Source organism: Pterocles gutturalis, unplaced genomic scaffold, assembly GCF_000699245.1.
Source record: "Pterocles gutturalis isolate BGI_N339 unplaced genomic scaffold, ASM69924v1 scaffold16606, whole genome shotgun sequence".
In the NCBI taxonomy this organism is placed as follows: Eukaryota; Metazoa; Chordata; class Aves; order Pterocliformes; family Pteroclidae; genus Pterocles; species Pterocles gutturalis.
In genome coordinates, this window is record NW_010098143.1 from 322 (window position 1) to 15,537 (window position 15,216).

Here is a 15,216-nt window from a genome sequence, read left to right on the forward strand (position 1 = left end):
CTCTCCTCCGTGACAGCGGGCTGTGGGGACCGGGGCGTTTGGCTCTGGGCTGAAGAGGATCCCGGCACCGGTACCAGGGCTGGGGGAAGAGCGCTGTGGGCACAACGCGTCCCACCTACAGCGTGTCGGGTGCTCGTATGAGGAGCTACAAGGCACAGTGTGTGACCGGTGGGGTCTTGGAAAGTGTTCCTTCAAGGCAGAAAACGTATGGAGAACAGCTGGGATTTTCTCCAAAGATTAGAAGCTTTTATAGTTCATAGTCTCTTTTCAGGTTTTCCAAAAGATGAGGTTATATCTGCAGGGAGATGTTTGAATGTGAAAATGAGGCTTGGGAATATCAATTTGTCCATACTCTCTTCTTCTGTTAATGAAATATTTGCTTATCTACTCAAACGTTTCTCAGCTCCTGTCTTAGGAAATTATTTGAAAGTATCTTTCTTAAACATATATGCTTGAATCTCAAAGAATTAAGTTTTTCCTTTAATCTAGAGGTTGCTCCTAAGTACGTTGATTTAACATTGCTTTTATTTTTAGGGTAAACTGTGAAAAGCTCAGGACAACCGATCTTCAGCTGCCCCGATGCTATCATCTGGGGTGGAGCCTCTCCTTGATTCTTCTGTATCTGCTGTACTAGAGGAATTGTACACTGCACTGCCGGAGAGCATCTCCACTGACCTTATGGCTGTGTCAGAGCCTAATGTTGGATTAGATGCAAAATCGGATGTATCGACGCCTGTGCTGGCACACGGTGACAGTTTGTCAGCTGAGCATCGTAGGACTCCTGGGGCAGAAACGTTTTGCCAGAAGACAGAGGATTTGGGTGATATGCTCAAGGTGATTTCTCATGGGCCAGCAGGATTCCTTACTGAAGAATTACTGAAGGCTGGCAACCTTGAAGAGAATGAAAAAAATAAAAAAAGAAACTTTAAGAAACTAGACTGTTGTAATGATGGATACCAGAAAGAAGACAAAGAGGCACAGAATGCTGAGGAGCGGCATGCTGAATGCTGTACTTTAACTCCTGGGGAAAGTTGGTCAGAACAAGTAAGCAAATGCAAAAATTCATTCCTGAATGATATTTTGAATTTAGGGTTAGAGTGAGTAGGCAGAGGACTTTGTCCATGTCGTTTCCTGTTTCTCATTTGTGTCTTCTGGCATGTGTGTCATTATTTGGATTATCATGGATCCAGTGACAAATGAGACTATACTTCAGTAGACCAGCAGTATTATAAAATATCAAGCTTTTCACTTTTGTAAATACTGTTGGAATGGTGTGAGGCAGGTATGTAACAGAATCAATTAAAAAACTGACTGGTGACTAAAAAGAAGAACAACTTAAAAAAGCTCCTTGCCCAGTATCCATATTTTGTGGGTACAGCATCTTCTACAGTACCATCATCCCTAGTCAAGACACTAACCACTAAAGAATGGTTATTTCAGTCTGGTAGTAGTATTATAAAGCTACAGGGGACTCCAGTTTAGTATTTCAGTTTTTAATCTAAAAATAAAGATTATTCATTTTTCAAATTATTGTTTGTAATTAGCGAGGAAATCGCTGTTAGTTTCCTCTTTCAAAACAAGAGACTCGCATGGCCATGGCTTTTTTTCCCTGGTCCCCTCTAGCAAACACAGATGACAAAAAATGTTATTTCTAGGCAAAGGCTGCTGAAAAATGTGCCAAAGAATACTCTATTAAAAAAAAAATGAAGAGTAGCAAAACTCTCCATTTAAAAATTGAGATTTTTAGTGACTTTCTTGATCAGTTGTCTGTAGTTTGTGAATAGTTTTCACACACACCAAAAGAACATAGAGGAGAAAAAAGCTATTGTGACTGAACACCAGCCAGGAAATATCTGGATAAGGTACATAGGTGTGTGTTTTACACTAATTATTTGATCTTGCGTAATATTAGAATACTTTGTGGTTTTAACTCTGGATTTTTATATCTGTTTGATTTATTTAAAGGTTTGTGAAAATAAAGTTAATTAAATTTTCTGTAGTCATTCAGTTTTCCAAGATGAATTTTCACATATTTCAAAATGCAGGTAGTTTGGCCCTGGGGGTTTCATTTGGTGTGTAGACCTAGGTCGTCTGTTCCTGGGTTTACGTGGTTTTTGAGCCCAGGGAAGGAGTGGTAGAAGGCGGGTTCTAATAAAGATCATAAAAAGCGTGCATCATACCAGAGGTATGCAGTAATGGCTTGGGGATGTGAGATAGACTTGGGGACTGGATTGCTCTTATGATTCAAATTTGTGACAGTTTGCATTCTAAGCTGCTTACAATGTAGCTGCTTGCATCGCAAGACTTCATTGCTGCTAAATACAAATCTTTTCTGGATGCATCATTGCTTAGTGGCGAGATGACAGTGACTGAGAGGATCAGAAAGGAATGGCAATCTCCACTGATATTTCTGTCTTGTTTCAGGAGGACCCTCACTTAAGCCAGCATGAGGTGAAGTCTTCGAGAACCTGTTGCACTGAAATAGCAGGATCTCTGCAGAGCACAGGTGCATGTTTTAATTGTACACCTCTATCTACCTCCTGCTTCTCTCAGGTTCCCTACTGTTGATTTAGAATTGATGAGTGACTGTAGGATAACTCATTTATTTTGCTTTACAGTAGAAACTATTACCTTGCATAGCTAGAACAATATGAAAAATTAATCCTCTGCTTTTTCCTGCCAGGATGTGTACTTTCTTGAAGACCTTTTATGTACAAGATGTGTTTTAGTTATTTAATTCAAATACTTATTTACCCCAAAGCAGTAGGTGTTGTTAATCACAGATGTTTTGCATCTCCTTTTGTTTCAAAGCTGGATTATGTGAGACCAAAGATGTGAAAGAGTAGACTCATTCATTTTCTAATGTTTTAGAAAATAAAAATAAAAGTGTAGAATCCAAAGGAAGAAAACAACAAAACTCATTCTTACTTTCATTATGATCTGTAATCTTCTAGCTCCAAATGCTCTGGTCACTTTTGCCTGCATCTAGTAATTTCTTTCTCCCTCTGTGCTCTCATAACCAAAACTTGTACTCAGTTGAAGAATGGCATCTAGTCTTGATCCTTAGTAGAAAACAGGAAAAAGATCTACAGAAGTCTGAGCAAATATGTTCCCTGTGAAGTTCTGAATATGAAGTTATTCTACAATAACTAATTTTTTTAATTAGCAGCTTCTTCATGATTTTACTAAGTAGTTTATTAACAATCACAATTGCTTGGACAGAATGCGATATGCATTGTCTTCCTGTGGATGACCTATTGACAAAAATGCCTTAAAGGAAGAAGAAATGCAAACAGCCGCTCAATGCACAGCCGTACTTCTAGGATAGAGCACATAAAGTACTCAGCTCTGTTGAGCTTTGATGTTACAAATAAACATTATGAGGTTGGCCAAGACTTCATATCCATTGAGTTATAGGACCAGAATTGCACCTAGCTCGGATATTAGAGGAATCTGAAAAATACAGGGCTTTGGATGTCGGCTGCTCATGGGGAACGTCTGTATTGGAAAGGATTGCATTTGTTACCTTAGGTTTGTGATGAGGTAGTTTGTTTTTTCTTCTAAAAGCTTGTAGTAGAATTGCTAGTATGTGTTCTCACTTTTAAAAACATTTTGGTAACCAGCACTGTACACAATATTGTGTACAATACTAAAAGGAACTTAGCTGAATGCCTTCTAAATTTATTATATGGTTCTGATTTGCCTTTTTTTTTTTTTTTTTTTTGATGCAGAAGAAAAGCAAGCAAATGTTCAGGTGACAGCTGAATCTCTGCCAAAGCTCACTGAAGAAGTACAAGGTATGAAGGCTGATGGGACTAGGATATTTAGTAAAGCAGGATACAGGAATGACAGAGTGAGTAAAGCTCTTCCACCTGAGAGCAATGAATGCCCAGACGTAGACACAGTCATGGCCAGAGCTGGGATTTCAGAAACCAGCACCTTAGATTTTTTAGAGCCTTTAAAAGTCATGGACATTGAATCAGCCACAGAGCATCCACAAGAAACAAATGAATATAATGGGTTGAAAGCCCATACTGCCATGCCATTGAGAACAGGGAGTAATGTATCTATTTTGGAGACTAGAGAAGAAAAGTTACCCAGACAAAATCCTGTTAATGAATTCAGCACATCACTTGCTAATTGCCAGACTTGTGAGCAGGATGAAGAAAACAATGCTCATAACTTCTGTACTGATCCTGTACCTAAACATAATGAGCCTCATAAGTTGTCGTCAGTAGAAAATTGTAGAACACCCTCCACAAAAAGTTCTGAAGTTTTATGTTCGGTTCTGAAAAGCATCTGTTATCTGGACTTTAGAAATACGCCATTAGAAAACAATAGTACTGCAGTCCATGGAAATATCAATGAAACCCCCAAAAAGTATCTTCCCAAAAACACTGAAAGTCAGACTCGTTATGGTCATGGAACTGGGTTTGTAGAAAATCAGACCTCCACGTCCGTACTGGTAGAGCAGGTCTCATTGGTCAGGAGCGAAGGATTATCTAGTGCTAAAATTGATCCTGGGGAAGTAAGTGCTAGTGCAGGTAAATCATCCAGCTCTGAATCTGAAGAGGCTGCTGAAGTCTGGAGAAAAATTGCTGTGGGAGATAACGTTGAAGTTGGTAGATGGCCTGAAGCTCAAGAGGGTGCTAATTCTGAGCATTGTCATTCTTCAGCTTTTAGTTCTGTTGCTTCATCTTCTGAGGAATTCTCAAAAGAAAAAATTAAAATGGTCCCATCAGAAGGTGATAAATTGAAAAAGGACCAGTGGCATTTCTCTGCCAGTGATATAAGCAAGGATGATGTAAAAGAAAATACGCTATTGATGGAAATGAGCGACATTGCTTCCCATGAAATTGGACAGACAGACATGTGCTTTTATAATACCGGCAGTAACATTTCTCCTCCTTGTAGCCACAGCCGCCAGGGTCTTAGTACCAAGCTAGAAAAATATTTACCTGCGGCACAACTGCTTGAAAAGGAATCTGAGAGTAACACAACATCAGAAGAGTTGGCTGGCAGTTTAATTGAAGCTACGGAACCCAACAGTAATGACAGTTTGTCCACTGGCAAAGAAATTAATTTGATTTCTGCACTAAATGTACCTCTACCTCCTGTCGCACAAAAATCAAGAGAACCTCATCATACGGAGTGTCCTCCTTGTACTGCCAGTGAAGTTTCAAGCAGGGACAAGGCTCAGGATGATCGATCTGCAAAAGAATCAGTTGATGCTTCTGGAATAACAGGGGAACAAGTCACTGAAATTGTGCTTCATAAAGACAAATTAAAGTCTTCAGTAAGTTCCAGGACTTTTGATAACCCTAATATGACAAGTAAAATTTCCCAAAAAACCAAGAAGTCTTCAGTGGGAAATGTGGTCACTGGTTTAGAAAATGAACGTAGTGACACATGGAATTGTAATAATCAGGGTATGAAAGACCAGTGTACAGTTACCAGTACTTCCTGTATTTTATCAGGGAGTGCACGTGTAGATTATCTTCTCTCAAACAGTCATTCTTTTAGTGTTGAGGTTGATAAGAAGATGGAAGAAAACAATAATTTGGAAAGAGAAGCTTCAGCTGGATATAATAGTAAAAAGGCAATCATCTTTTCAGAAGCACACCTCCCTTGGGCATGTGGATCTCTTCCTTCTGAAGATGACTGGGGCAACAGAGGTGTAGATCTGCATGGGATAAATTACATATCCACAGCAAAAACCGTGTTTTGTTCAGCTTATACTGCAGAGAAGTGTATCGCTACCTTGATTTCAAATAATAATATGGAAGCTGTGAAACAATTTGATCTTTGTAAAGTAACAGATGGTGGCAGTGAAATTGTTTGTGACAGAGATGAGGCAAAAGAACAAATTGGTATGTGTGCTCTCCAGACAGATGAATTTGATAAAATAAGAACTGTGGATTCTCCAAAGGCTCCTGAAGGCAACCAGAGAAATAAGACTAGTGAACAGCTATTAGTCAGATATTTGAACAGAAAACCTTGTGTTCATGATTTTGGATTTTGCAATTCTTCATTGGGCCCGAAGAAGAGAGAACTAGGCACATATGAGAAGAAAGAAGTGTCATCACTCACACCTGAGAATAGTGCCTCAGTCTGTGACACACGTCCACTACTTGACACCTGTCAAACACAACATGCTAACCAAACAGAAAAGACCCTTCATCCAGTGGAAAATCAGTGTCTCTCATGTCAGAGTGAGTTTGATGGCCCAGTTCCAGGCAGCAAGCAACATGTAGAAAGTTTAAACAACCAGCCAATCACTGGCATACAAACTACAGCTACTTCTGTGGAAGAAACCAAAATATCAATTGGCTCTAGTCAAAGCGAAGAGACGCTTTTAAAAACAGGTGATGACCTGCCTCCCTTAGTTCATAAATACGCAAGAGAAGACAGTTTTCTGGGAACTCTAGAAGAGAATGTAGTGGATTTGGAGTTGTTAAGTGGTGTGAGAAATGAAGACTGTTCAGGATGTGTGGGCTTCACCAGTGATCTAATTGAAGATAAGACAATCAAAGCAAAAGAACACAAGAACAGATGTGAGAGAGAAGAAAAAGGAACTCCTGAAGAAAGCTTTTCTGATAGCAAATCACAATTCTCACAGCATGCTTGCTTTGTCAAATGTGCAAAAGAGAAAGCAGAGCCAGTGTTTGCAGGAAACAAAATGCAGAAGTCTTTGCCAAAGATGAAGTGGTTGGTGGAGGACCAGGAAAATACAGCGAGTGCCCAATTTTTGCCCTTCTCCTCAATTCCTGAGAGTCTGTCATATAAGCCAGAAAATACAAATGTGCTTTCAGAGGCAGAAAAAAACAGTCTGAGAATAAAATCTATCTCAAATGACTCTTGCCTGCAGTTAACATCTGAACCTGGTAGAGAAATGGGTGCTCAAAGGGGTATTAGACCATCTCATTTCAGAAAGTTTGACATCCAAGAGTCTTCTAATGAAACTCAGGTGGATTCAGAAATACCGTCGGCTCTTAATTTGGGAATCTCTCTGCCTAAGAAAGAAAAGCTGTCTGTGTCATCTGAGAATACACAAATAGGTAATCGTGATTTGTCTTCAGCCAAAGTTTTCAGCAAAGATTCCTCAGTGACAAAACCTCTTTCTGTAACCATGTCTGCTAAGAAAAAAGCCGGCACTACTGAGATTGAAACAGCAGCCAGCTTTGTGAATGGTGCAAAAAGCTCAAGAGTTTGTGCACACAGCAAAGAAAATCTGAGAGATGAGGAGCAGAGCATGCTAACTGTAAAAGACAGAGATGGGACCTCGCCAAAACGTACTCACTGTGGAGAGAAGTTTAAGAATACATGTATAGAAGAGAAGATGGGAAGAGAAGTAGCCCCTAGAAAAAAGTTGCCCATAGATTCTTTTCTTGATGGAGAATGTCGATGGACCTTGTTAGAAAATTTAAAAGAGTCTGGTAGCAGAATAGTCCCTCTTAGAACTGAGAATTATGGAAAGGTTTTGGAAGAAATCCCAAGATCTAACCTAAATAATCTTTCAAAAGAAAGAAAAAATGATACAAAGCTCCCAAACTTAGCAGGTACCAGTCTGCTTCCAATAACTGTACATGATTGTCAGGCTGAAGATGCGTCTGACACAGAAACCTCACCAGAGCTGCAGTGTAATACAACATCCACATTTTATCCGCCTATATTATCAAACAGTTGCAAAGAATCACCCCTGAACTACGTGGTTTGCAGTGAAGTATGTGTACCTTGCAAATTAAATGCACAGAGCAAAGATAACATAAAAAATATTACAGAAGGCCAGGACTCTCTACCAACTCATTCCATTTGCAAGGAAAATAAGTCTTTAGGTTCAGAGAGACTTGATCAAATACGGAAATGTCAGGTACTTAAACAAAAGAAGAAGTATGAGAAGATGAAAGTACATCTGTCAGACAAGGCACAACAAGAACGGAAGTCAGAATATCAAGAGAAAACAAAAATCACAGTGCAACCAAGTATGTTGCACAGTTCTGAACTCTTATGCAGCTCAAGTGAGTTGGTGACATCAAGAAATATGAAGTTTGAAGGTCCTTCAGAGCAGATTTTTGCTGTCAGAAGCAGTGAAAATAAACTATTTAGCACTTTACAAGAAGTCAAAAGGCCAAAGATTACCACAGATATTATTAATTCACAGTTTTTGAAAACTCAGGATTCAGAAATGGAAAACCTGAACCTTAATTTAGGGTATGATGGAATCCCTGGTGCCTTTGGAACTACAAATAAACTAAGAGGGCCTGTTCCATTAAAAAGACAGCCTGGAAGGACTTGCAAAAAAGTTTCCCCATCATATCAGCTAGTAACTGTAAGAAAAAGCAAAAAAGTTAGAAGTTCATCTTTTTCTGAGATTCCCCCGGAAATATTCCCTAAGCAGGAAAACACGCTTCTCAAATCTTTGTACTTTCCATGTAAACCACCAACAGTGGAAACAGAAACAGCCATGAGATTTGTGCATATGCCAAGGCAGAGGGCCAAGAGATGCAGTTTGTTGAACAGCTTGAAATTTAGAAAATGTACCAAAGAACTAGCAATGTTGAGCATGCTGTCTGCAATGGCTAGCAAACTCCTGACACCTGCCGAAAGTATCCGTAACTTAGAACCTCTGCCACATTCTTCTGAAATTCTTCCAGTGGGTGAGAGGTACAGCCAACGCAGATCTAAGAACCTGTTGGAAGCCTTTTCTTGCATTAACAGGAACTTACACTCACGCTGGGCTGACAGTTGGTGCACCAAGATGTTCAGCTTTCAGCCTTTGGCACTTTATCCTGTAGAATCTACCAATCTACTTTTTTCAGACTTGACCCACAAGCCTCCAAGCTCTTTTTTGGATACCCCAGGTTTCCCAATTTCTTTTCACATAAAATTGGATTCCAGTTCTGTGACAGACTTCACAGGGATTACATCCCAGCACTCTGTACATCACAGACCAGTTTTGGGAGAAATGCCAGCACCGCCTTCAGAGTGGACTTTCTCTTTCCTCCTGTCTCAGAGCTGTTCAGATGCAACGGCTTTCAATGAAGTTTCCAGTGTAAATAATGAGCTGCATTCCTCTTTCTCTATAACAAGCCCAAGGGCTGTTGCCCTTCATCCTGACCACAGAAGAAATGCCATAGCTGAAAGAAGAGGAGGTTGCTCCATGCTTGGCCTTCACACAGTGTTAGCACTTTCTTCCCCTGGATGTTACAGGTTTTGGACAAGAAGAAAAAACTTAACCAGTCATATTCCTACCGTCCAGAGACTATTTATATCACAATTCACACAGGGTTTGAAAGGGGCAAGGTATCCAACTTCTGTGTCAGATGACCTCGTCTCTTCATTGCCATACGCATTGGGCAGGGCACTATCCATATGGAGTCAGCATGGTCCTTCTGCCCGTCCCTCCGAAATCACTCCTCTCCATTCCAATCACTGCAAGTGGCAGACAGGTGTGGGCATCGAGAACAGGTAAAACCCATCAACTTCTTTCTGAGATTAAATATGTATAGGGTATGTTCTTGCTCCTTTTTGGGAGGGAGAGGGTAATTGCAGCTTGCATTGGAGGGTCAGTTTCCCCTGTTCCAAATCTACACATTCTGCTCCAGAAATGCCTCAACATGGAAGATTCTTCCCTACGGAACAGTCTGTTAGCTGAATTTAAATATATTTGCCTTCACTTCTTAATACTATCCTGTTTTGGCAGAATGGCTAACTCTGTTTTCTTCTCCCTTGCAAAATATACACACCATGCATCAGAATATATAATGCAGAAAGGTGAGCTACTTCGTTAGGTCTATTCAGAGTGACTGCAGAACAACTGGATTTCTGAGGTAGGAAAGTTTTTTTCAGAGGTCTGAGCCACAAGTGCCACTTGGAACCCCTGTAAAATACTCAATATCAGATTAGGAAGAATCCTAAGGGGTGGGGGGTGGCATTCAGTTAAATTTTTAGTTGTATTCCATGAGTGTTCTATGCTAATTGAAACCTCTTTATGTATGCTTTGTCTTTTGATAGTATGTGCCCGATGTATTGTTGGCACAAGCAAGTGTAGCGCCGGTTCAGGTTTGTAATGAATTTTTGTGTGTGTGTCATTCCCATTACGAGTGGGAAGAGGACAGAAATCTACTCTGCATATTTGATTTAACTTTGCTATTGGCGTTTGAGATCTTTCACTAAGAAACAGAATGAGAGAAGAGGTTCCTAGCTCTGTTACAGGATTTTTGCATGCTCTTTAGCAAAGATTTTGCCCTTTATGCCTCAGTGACATGGGGCACTTCAGTCCCTGATTTTATAGTCTTGAGATTCCTGGACAGAGTATAGGCTCATGAGCACTGTAGAAAAGTCAGTTTGATTAATTCTTTTGGTTAACATGGCAGTCTCTAGAGAACTGTTGAATTTGGCTTATGTCATAGCTTGATGTATGTATAACCAAAAATCTTGCCAGATAACTAATGCTGCATTTTGCTTTGTATAAATGGAGAACATACCTAAAAGTTTATCACTTGTTAGTATAAATTCTAGTCTACCAAAGGTGTGAGTGAGCTTCTGAAAGTACTACTCCCTTCTGGGAGTTGTCTGTGCTAAAAGGATTAAGTTGAATAATGTCATGGAGACAACTTTGCAGCACTTTCTGTTGGAGCTGCTTTCTTTTTCATTCCATGTGAGTCAATGTATCTGGCTGAATTTTCTAGCGCACAAATTAATACTCTGAAAGTAATCATACCAGTAAACTACAGTTTAAGCACTAAACTTAAAAATAAGACATTATTGCCATTCTTAAAAACAAAACCAACACCTTTTTAAAACTTACTTCTGTGTATGCAGTGAATTTATTATTTTGTATTGTTGAGGAATGTTATCCTTGGACTGGGAGATCAGAGCTGACTTATGCTCTTGTGTTTTCTCCCATACTTAAGTCTACAGACTCCTAGGCAGCTCCTTACAGCATATCCAGTTAGCTAAAGTGTAAGAGGATTTAATTCCTTGACGTAAAGGGTAATTTGAAGACCGAATGTTTTGCTACAAATTATCTTTATCATAAAGGGAGAGAAGCCAAATCAAACCTTGTAACTTCAAGTGATTAATAACCCAAAGTTAAAATAGTCTGAAACTCTGTTTGCTTTTTCTCTAAAATACCTAACAAATGTATATGAGGTAGCCTTAATTCTTCTGTCCCACTCAGATTTTTCTTTAAAATTAATTTATTGTAGCATGCAATGAGTTGAAAAGAATGTTTGCAGAACTTAAAAGAAGTGCAGCAAATAAATTACATTCCTAGAATAGTTATGCAAAAATAAATATTAAAGGTTTGGCTATAAAACAACATAAGGAATGAACCCTAACATTTTAAATGTTTAACACCATTTTAGATTGAATTTTGGTGAAGATTGATAGCCTGTTCTCATCAACTAATAATTGTTCTTTTCTTAAAGGTATTAACAGGAAGGATACAAAAGGATAATTCAGTAAATCTCTCTTAAAAATGTGTGTACTCAAAAAAAAAAAAAATTGTTAGTTTGGTATATAAATACATGTACTTTTGGTGCAGTAAAAAAGCATTTTCAGCTCCCAGTATGACAAAAATCTTTGCATGTTTTGCTTAAGATAGTTAAAAATATGAAAAATTAAAAAGTATCTCCAAGTTCTCTGCAGGCCATTTTCTTTTGGAACAGATTTGTCCTCTTTAAATTATTTCATGCATTGTTAGTATTTTAAATAACCAGGAAAACAAAAAACTAGAGTAGTTCTTCTGCCTAAAAATCTTCTTCTGTCACTACCACTGCCAGTAATAAAGCATTCTTCAAGTGAAATCTATTTTCTTAGTTAATGCTCATTTGAGCATTATTTCTAAAGTGCTTTTTTCTCTCCCTGTAATAAAAGCTGTCCCAAACGATTTTTTCTTTTTCCTGCCAGTAGTAGTGTGGGCACAAAAATAAAGCTTAATATTAAAGGACTTAGAGCTGCTGTGCTCACTTTTATGCCATAGAGTTATGGTAATTACCAACCTTTTTGGAAAGGCATTTGGTTAGTCCAATTGATTAAGAATATTTAAGTAAGATTGTGGGAGTTAAAGGCAACAGGGTTTTAATCTTATGCAAATCCTTCCTTTGACTTGTTGCTGTTGCCACTATGGACTTTTTTATTTAGTAGCCAAATCCTTCAAGGTTTTTTGGTTACTTTAATTTTAAAAACTGGGGGTTTTGAATGACAAATATAGACTTTCATAGAAATAATTACAACTTTCAGACTAATACTGTCTCCCTCTCCTTCTGTACTTTTATTTCCTTTTCTCATCACTACTATTTTTAAGTGAAAGTAGGACTATTGCCCTAACATGCTGTCAGTGAAATTTAGTGGACTAAGTGGCAGATGTGGCTTGCTCTTGTATCATTTTAGTCTTTCATTCTCATTCCTGATATTAGCATTTTTTTGTCTTACGATACAGTTTATACTAATAATTTTTCCCCCATCTTTTTTTTATAGTCTAGACCTAATTTCTGTTTCTTTTTTTTTGTTTTTTTTTTTTTTTTTTGTTTTTTTTGTTTTTTTGTTTTTTTTTTCATTCTTTTGAATCAGCTATGCCATGTTACCACACTTACCTGTCCAGAGTATGGAAGCACCACAGACTGCAGGTCATGAGATATGGTGAGTCTCTTGGGCTTCGATATTTATTCTGAGTAGTGGGATCATAAACTTCCTCAAAAAGACATTGCTTATGTCGTTTTGGCTTTCAGCTTTCGGCAGTTAACTTCAAGAACAGCTTTCTGATTAAAGTGTTAGTGAAGTAAACTGACTGGATCATGTAGTGGAGAAGTGTGGAGGGGCATTAATGCGAACACCATGTAGATCGTTGCACAGAACAGTTCTGTTGCTTTCAACCATGTTGTGCCACTTATTATGAAATGAATATGTGAAGTTTGTTTCCTTACTTGCATATATGTTCTGTCTGAGCAACTGGATGTTGGGTGCAGAAACTTCCTTCTATTCTTTTTCAGTGTTGGGATGGCAGATCTAAAAGCTATCTTTTGAATTTATCTGTAAACAAAAAGTAATAAATAATAGTTGTGTCAAAGAAATTTGCTGTCAGGGAAGGATCACTTTCTATCAGTAGTTACTAAATAGAGCTGTAAACTGTTTAACTATATGAAAAGAGTGGGTTTAGAATTGCATGTTCAAATACACTGGCAATTTAGTTTGTTTCAGCATCAATGTGGGCTGCAGCAGTTTTTGGCTGTATGTATGTACCGGAGAAAGCGTTCACTCACTTGGGCAGTTCCTGTGAACTGCATTGCTTTTTGTGCCCATATTGCAATTTAGGAACATCACCTGAGAGCATGGAATGCTGTTGCAGCATAAATTGGGTATTAATCTACATATGTTCCCTTCCTCCTCTGTTACAGTCTCAAATCTTCATTCCCTCTTCTGCTACCAAAGTCCTGCTCACTTGCAGAATCATTGCCATCTCCCCCCGGGCTTTCAGCAGCTGAGCTCCAGGTCCATGCCATTGATGAAGCTGATGCTTCTGTTCCAGCCTGTCTTGGACCCCAAGATGACACAGAACTGAAAAAAGTGAGTTCATTTTAGATTTTAGATATCTTGGATTCTTGGTTCCCCAGAAGCAGCTGCTGCTGAATATTATCTAGTAACAGTGAAAGATGAGGAGGTAAAACAGGCTGTTAGTCCTAGTCTCTGTGCTGCTGCTTTCTTTTATTCAAGCAGAAAGAAGGTGGCAAAACAAAGAGGAAAGCTTGTTTTATAGATAATGTATACTCGACATAAAAAGGAGTTTTGTTGACTAGTGCGGTCATTATTTCTTCATTTTACCTTTTTTTTTTCTTTTTCTTTTATCTTTCTTAAGACTGAGCCAGAAAAGAGGCCAAAGAAAGTTTCACAGATCCGAATCAGGAAAACTGTTCCTAAGCCGGACCCTAACCTTACTCCAATGGGGCTACCCAAACCACAAAGGTGAGCAGTATCTTTTAAATGAACAAATACTAGCTTCTGTTGCTTACAGTTCCTGCATTATAGTGTAATCATTTCAATAAATGCTTCTCTTACCACCACTACTTTGTACACTGCCATTTGAATGATGTCTGATGTTTGCTTCCTTCATATAGAAAGATTGACACAGTTGTATCGACTGTATAAAAGACTGCAGAAAGAAGTTGGTCTTTGAACATGGCTATTTTCAAGTGAGAAAGGATAATTAAAGGATTATTAGATATGAACTACTGACTGGGTTTTAGGCAAAATGTGAAAAACTAAGCTGCAATGGAATGATTTTTTGAAGAATAAAGACGTTCATATTGATAAACATACATGAAAAGAAGTCACTCTGCAATGCACAGTGAGATGAAGTGATCTATTGGGAAGTTCTGTTGGCGCAAATTATGTTGGAGTTCTTCACAGTCCCTTCTTAGTTTCTAGTATATGAACTTAGGGAAACGCTAGTTCAGAGAAAATGTGGGTAATGACAGTGCCAGATACTGATAAATACATTTCCAATCAGTCATGTAGAATTCTGTTAACTTCTGTCTTAAACAGAAGTGCCAGCTTTGACAAAGGAGTGCATTTTTTCAGAGATCAGGTTGCTAATTAAGTGTCAATAACTAACTTTTAAAATCAGTCTCAAGAGATGGAATGTTCATCTGCTAAACTGTAAGTCTTTTCTTAGCTTCCACAAAAAAGTGACCTGTGAAGGGATTTCCTTTTCTTCCTTTGAGCATCATTATTTCAAAATATCATAGAATGCTAGAAGGAATAGTGACCTCTGCAGAAATGGGAAGTCTTGACCCAGACCTTATAAGAAATTAGGTACTTAACAACCTCATTTTTCAGTCTTCCCTATCCTCAATTAGAATCTAAATGTACTTTTTAAGTTAAAGCATAATTACTTAGTGTTTAAGCATAGAATGCAAACCATACTTGTTTCTATTAAATCTGCTTGTTGTGAAGAGAGGTAGTTTTGAAATTATTCTTTCTTGATTGATTTTTTTTCATTATTTTTCAGGCTTAAGAAGAAAGAATTTAGTTTAGAAGAAATTTACACAAACAAGAACTATAAGTCTCCTCCTCCAGCCAGGTTTGTTCTGCTTCCTAATGAGAAAACTGAAATAAACGTAAATTACTTAGAGAGAGAGAGTGGAGATGAAAGGTGTCTGAAAGCTAAGAGGGTGATAAATTTTTAAAATTGTTCTAGTTTAAAGTGGTAGGGAA

The 15,216-nt window shown here is 38.3% G+C and overlaps 1 protein-coding gene across 1 annotated transcript in view; it reads left to right on the forward strand.

Moving 5' to 3' along the window:
* The first annotated feature begins 579 nt into the window (after window positions 1–579).
* The window catches only part of LOC104472320 (protein PRR14L-like), a 15,621-nt gene continuing 984 nt past the window's right edge, over window positions 580–15,216 (forward strand). The window contains exons 1-8 of the mRNA XM_010087941.1: window positions 580–1,044; window positions 2,425–2,506; window positions 3,732–6,611; window positions 7,251–9,468; window positions 12,577–12,645; window positions 13,401–13,569; window positions 13,859–13,965; window positions 15,011–15,082. Coding sequence (XP_010086243.1) covers window positions 580–1,044; window positions 2,425–2,506; window positions 3,732–6,611; window positions 7,251–9,468; window positions 12,577–12,645; window positions 13,401–13,569; window positions 13,859–13,965; window positions 15,011–15,082 — 6,062 coding nt within the window. The remainder of the gene's footprint in view (window positions 1,045–2,424; window positions 2,507–3,731; window positions 6,612–7,250; window positions 9,469–12,576; window positions 12,646–13,400; window positions 13,570–13,858; window positions 13,966–15,010; window positions 15,083–15,216) is intronic.